The 6,006-nt window shown below is 36.9% G+C and overlaps 1 protein-coding gene across 1 annotated transcript in view; it reads right to left on the reverse strand.

The window, feature by feature from the left end:
- Positions 1-4,455, reverse strand: part of LOC115219789 — a 32,579-nt gene extending 28,124 nt beyond the window's left edge. The window contains exons 1-2 of the mRNA XM_029790050.2: positions 4,320-4,455; positions 832-1,072 (exon numbers count right to left, since the gene is read on the reverse strand). Coding sequence (XP_029645910.1) covers positions 832-990 — 159 coding nt within the window. The 5' untranslated portion in view covers positions 991-1,072; positions 4,320-4,455. The remainder of the gene's footprint in view (positions 1-831; positions 1,073-4,319) is intronic.
- Positions 4,456-6,006: the final 1,551 nt, after the last annotated feature.

Below are 6,006 nucleotides of genomic sequence, written 5' to 3' on the forward strand. Positions count from 1 at the left end.
GTATATATATATATAATATATATATATATATATATACACACACACACAAAATATAATGCTTTTGTTCATCAATAAAGAGCACATCTGTAGTGAATAACTCATCTGTATTACTGTATGGTATGTGTGTGTGTGTATATATATATATATATATATATATATATATATATAGGGAGAGAGAGAGAGAGAAATACGAACATGTTTTCTTCCTTTCTTTTTTAAGGAAGTAGAGTATAATGAGATTTGGCTGCCATTTCTAGCACACAGTGATCAAATAAGAGCTCCTTTGTGAACTTCATTTCTTGAGCTGTCCTCTTCTCTACTACTAACGTACGACTTACTCATCTTGGCCCCTCATCCTCAAAGACCTTGTTTTGAGTATGGGGAGGAGGACTTAAAGGATCAGTGCTTATACCCAGCTGCCCAACAAACTGTTCACCACGTTCACCAGGTCTTAAACAGGACTAAGCAGGATTTACACATCAACTACATGTTTATTGTGTTCACTAGATCGTTTACATGTTTACTGAATTTACTTGAAGGGGACTGAACAGGGTTTATGCACTAGCTACATGTTAACTGTGTCGACAAGGTCTCCTTGAACAAAATTGAACAGTGACCATACAGCTACACGTTTATTGTTCACCCAAACAGTGTTCACTTGAACAAGACTCACTACGACTTGTATACAGTTTTCTGTTCACCACTACGTTTACTAGGTTCACTTGAACACACTCTACCTCATGTTTACTGCATTCACCGGCTCCACTTGAATAAAATGAATGACTTGGGTTTACACAGTAACAGAATATCAGACAACAAGGGGTAACTTACTACTTTGTTGCCTAAGTCTTTTGACAACTCTTTGATACACTGGAGAGATTGAAACTTCTTCTCAGATTTGGTCAAACTATTTGTCTGAGTGGAGAAATTGTCCAGCTTCTTGGCCAACCCACGGAAAACTGTGAAGAAGGGCTGGTCACTACCCGCCATGATGGCCAAAGGGGTGGGCAAAAGCACAGACGATATTCTTCTTGGTTTATTTTGTTTTTTTCTGATTGATTTTTTTTTCTTGCTACAAAAAGAAAAAAAAAAAAGAAAAATTTTCATTAATGGTAGACTGGAGAAAATAAATGGAAATCAAAAACAGGCCAAGCCATGTATCGTTTCTATAGCAACATGCTTGTTCCTGTCCCCTCTTTCATAATTCAACCTCTCAACCCCTGGAACAAACACATCTCCCACAATACTGCACCCCCACCCTGTTTAGGGGTATTGTCTTGCAAGTCACTTGGTGACCCCAGTAGTAGTGGTGCCAAAGCAAAAGAACCACAACACTCTGTAAATTGGTTCTAGCTGTAGAAATCTGGCCAAAGTAGACGCTGAAGTCCAACACAGCCCTCACGCTAGTCAGATCCTGTCAAACTGTCCAAAGCATTTCAGAATGGAATACAGGTATTAACCCTTTGGCACTTAAATTGACCCATACCAGCATGGAAAATGGATGTTAAATGATGATGATGAAGAAGATTATAAACAAATGACACAGCTTGTATGATGATAACATTTGTTTACAATTAGCAGATGATGTCAAGACAATGAGACATTCCCTCACTGTCATCACGTCATCATCATTGTTTGACAATAACAGTCCTTTCTACTAGAGACACAAGATCTGAAGTTTTGAGGGAGGAAGCAAGTCAAATGGATTGAGCCCAGTACATGACTGGTACTTTATGTCATCAACCCACGAAAAGATGAAAGGCAAAGTTGACCTCGGCAGAATTTGAACTGAGAAATGCAGCTAAGCATTCTGTTCAGCTGACCATCTTAATAATAATAATAAATATTGTTGTTGTTGGTAGTGGTGATGCTAGTGGCATGACACAAAACCATAAATTTGTAAGGGTGAATTAGGGGTCATTGTCAATGGAATTAGCTTGTCTTCTTATTCTTGTTGAATGTTATTTTATATGCCTATTTGTAAGCGAGTCTCTCTCTTTCTCTCTCTGCAAATTTCATTGTCTGGCATTGTCCCGGCATTTCTTCTAAGAGCTTTACATGCCAAATACAAATATTGCTGGGGTTAGCTTCGCTCGCTTATCCTCTTGGTGTCAGAGCTTCAAAGGCTGCCTTATGGGACATTGTTGCCTCATCCCAGACAATGAGTTTGGTATCTGTAAGGAGCTTTGCTAATGCTGTATTCTTTGATTAATTTTGGATCAGGTTCAGAGGCAGATTGGATGCTGAATGGGCTGTTCTTCCACCTGTTAAGAGTGTGGCTGCAATTCCGGACCAATCTTCTTCTGTCTCTCCTTGGCAAGGAGCAGTTTGATCAATAATGTCTTTCCTGTGCCCCCAGGAGCATCTAAGAAGAAGACCCCTACCAGCATCATTGTCCACAGATGTCAGAACCTGCCTCTATACCTCCTTTTGATCCTCTACCAGAAGTGGTCCCTTCTCATTGACAACTGCTTGCAAACTTTCCATGTTGTATGATGTTTCCCTGAGTAGTTCTTGTGCTAACCCGTGTTGAACATCTCTGACAGGAGCTGAAAGACCAAACAGTTCGAGTTTGTTTCCACCGATTGAACCTTATCCTCTTTAAAATCTTAAGGCTTCACTGAAGATGTCATCACCCTCGTACTGATAATGAATTCTTTGGAGGTTTTCACAAAGCTGCTCCTTGTATTTGTACCAGAGTTGTTTTGGATTTCACAATCCACAGTTCACCAGTCTCCTATGCAGCTGAGAGACTTCTCAAAAGCAGTATCATTTATTGGCGATGTTACGGTATAAGTACCGGTGTACTTCCGGAAGTACCAGATACATTTCAAAAATTTTTTTTTATATATGGGGGGGGGGTTGTGTTAGGGTTAGGGTATGTGGCGATGCTTCGGTATATGTACACACGTGACTTTGTTTACATTTCTGAAGATAACAGAAACCCTTTTCTCCCACCCCTAACCCCCATATATATATATAAAAAAAACACTTTTTAGAAATGTATCTGGTACTTCCGAAAGTACACCGGTACTTGTACCGTAACATCGCCCATTTATTTAAAAAAAAAAAAAAAAAATCAAGACCCTATTATCGTATCGGAGTTCAAATTATGCACCCCACCCTAACTATGGAACCAATTCGTGCAGACTGATGGGCTTTCGATCGTGCAATTTGTAATAAGGGTGCGAGGAAGTTACAGCTGATGGATTTGTCAGCCAACGAATATCAGACATTCAGTTTTCAACACCAAATAATATATGAACGAGAAAATGAATGTGTATAAAATTCATATCACATTGATTTGAATATCTTTGAAGAAACTGATGTCTATACGTCAGTTCCTCCAATTACTCATTCACAAATATTCTACATACCAATATACACCAATGCAAAACTAACGTATTTAATTTTTCTCTGAACACTGATTATAAACCGGAGAAATATGTACTTTACCTAAAAAGGCATTTTTTTTTTTTTTGCTGGCCAATGATAAAAATTCATTAAACTTAAAGACTTATCCTTTAATTATGTTAATGTATATCAACATATAGTTTGGTGACTGTAAAATTCTAACACTGCAACAGCTTTTAGCTTCCAGGTACCATAACCGAAAGATACTTCCCCCTCCAACCTCGATATATTCAGCATCATTCAGTTTCTATTTACTTATATTTACCAATCTCTCTCTCTGAAGTTGTCTTCAGTGTATGGCAGGTTTGGAAGCCTTCAACTAACACTATCTCCTCCGAGACCCTATGGCGCAAGTTGACCAAAATTGAGAGTATGATAGAAGAAGGCTTGCTCTTCCCTCCGTAGAAGAAAAAATGGCAATGTTGCGTTATAACTGAAATTTTTTACTCGGTGTATGTATCTATGTATGTGTGCGTGTATGTATGTGTGTATGTATGTATGTGTGTGTGTATGTATGTATGGTCGATTCAGTGTAATTTTTAACTCGGTGTATGTGTATATGTATGTCTGCATGTATGTGTGTGTGTGTGTGTATGTATGTGTGTATGTATGTATGGCCGATTCAGTGTTTACATTTTTACGGAAATCGACAATCGACGGAAACGTGTGCTACTACAAACGAAACATTGCCGAAAAAATTCAAATCGGACCATGTTAACACCAAAAAGGTGCTTTTTTTTCTATGAAAATCCCTATTTTTTACGATTTTTCGGTGTATTTCAACCAGAAAAATGTTCACTTAAAGAGAATAACAACCTACATAATGCAAAATTTTTACTTTTCAAAAATTCCCATCCTAAAGGGTCGAAACAAACTGCTAATTATAGAATAAGAAACAAACTTACCACAACAAGAACCGCCAACCGTGACATTCAAATCCAGCGCGCTGTCTGACGTCACTGTGACGTAATGCTTACCTGGCAACGGTCGGGTTTTTATATTTTGTAAGTTTAGTTTATGTTTAACGTAGAAAGCTTTAAAATATTAATTAGAAATAATTATGATGAGGAGATTAAATGGAAAACACAAAAAAAATAAATAAATGGTTTTTAGTTTAATTTTCCCGGCAATAAAAGGAAGTTGGGAGAAAATGTATCATCACGTGACTATAGTCTACTTCCGGCGGTGTCCAATTATCCTGACAGCCAGGTACTGGAAGTGCCCCGGATTTCTGGAAACAGGCGAAATATTTTTAGAATATAAAATAATTCATAAAAAGGAAAGAACTTAATTATATTCAAAAGATTCAAATCAATACAGTTCCAAAACAGGACCTATTTGATATTTATCGATCCGTTTAAAATTCATAAAATATATCATACAATTACAATGTATGTTCATAAGATGAAAGTTGAGAGAAAAAGACTAAAGGATATGATTTTATTTAACAGATACCGATACAAGTTCATACAATTCTTACTTAGAAAAGAACAAAACAATTTATAATACACCGTTTGCAAACTAACTAACTTCAAAAACAGGGTCTCTTAATACGAGGTACAATATATATATATATATTTATATTTATATATATATATATATATGGCACGGAATAGTATTTCTGGAAGCCGGATTAGACGTCAAGCACGGCATAATAATGTCTAAACATTTCCACTAGATGTACAAGTTGATACAGATTTACATGGTTCTTCATTACTAAATTTTTTTGTCTACCCCAGAACAGTACAAGGCAGAACTGTCGCCCACTGGATTTGAACACAGAATATAAAGGGAAACAACTCATTATGGCTATTGTATACTGGATATAACTACAGTTTAGCGCCCCACTTTCCCCGACTTACTTTTCGTGTTTGGAATGTTCATTTGAAATGAAAAGTTTAGATAAGACTCGTTTTCGAGGGTGTAGATGATGAATGCATCGATAACAACTTTCTTTTTTTCTTTTCGATGAGTTTTGTATTATTTTCACTCGCCTCGTGGTTTTGTTTCTTCTTACTTCTATTTAAACTGCATATTTTTAAACGACATTTTGCAAAAATAAGTTTTCGAGAATCTGTATTAGGTAATGCTGATGTTTCATGCATGCATGCATACATACATATACATACATACATTCATTACACACACACACACACACACACACACACACACACACACACACACACACACACACACATACATACATACATACATACATACATACATACATACATACATACATACGCACATACACATACGTACGTACGTACGTGCCTACATACATACATACCGCTGTGGCTCGTAGATAAAATTAGTGGGGTGGTGCTGCTTCAGAAAATTTTTTAGCTGTTGTTTTAATATTGTGTCAAAGGAAACAAACATATAAAAAGATTATTTATTTGTAGTACTTGACCGGTTCGCGTTTTAGCCGCTGCGGGGCAGTTTCTTTTAATTTGTTCACTGAACACCGCCGCGAATTCCCCCTTGTTTTCCAAAAATCCACCCTAAATCACAAAATAAGCGGGGAACATCTGCCCTATTTTACAAATCCTGACAGCAACACTGAAGCTGGAAGCAGGATAATAATCTAAT

This window comes from Octopus sinensis, linkage group LG15 (genome assembly GCF_006345805.1).
Source record: "Octopus sinensis linkage group LG15, ASM634580v1, whole genome shotgun sequence".
NCBI lineage: Eukaryota > Metazoa > Mollusca > Cephalopoda > Octopoda > Octopodidae > Octopus > Octopus sinensis.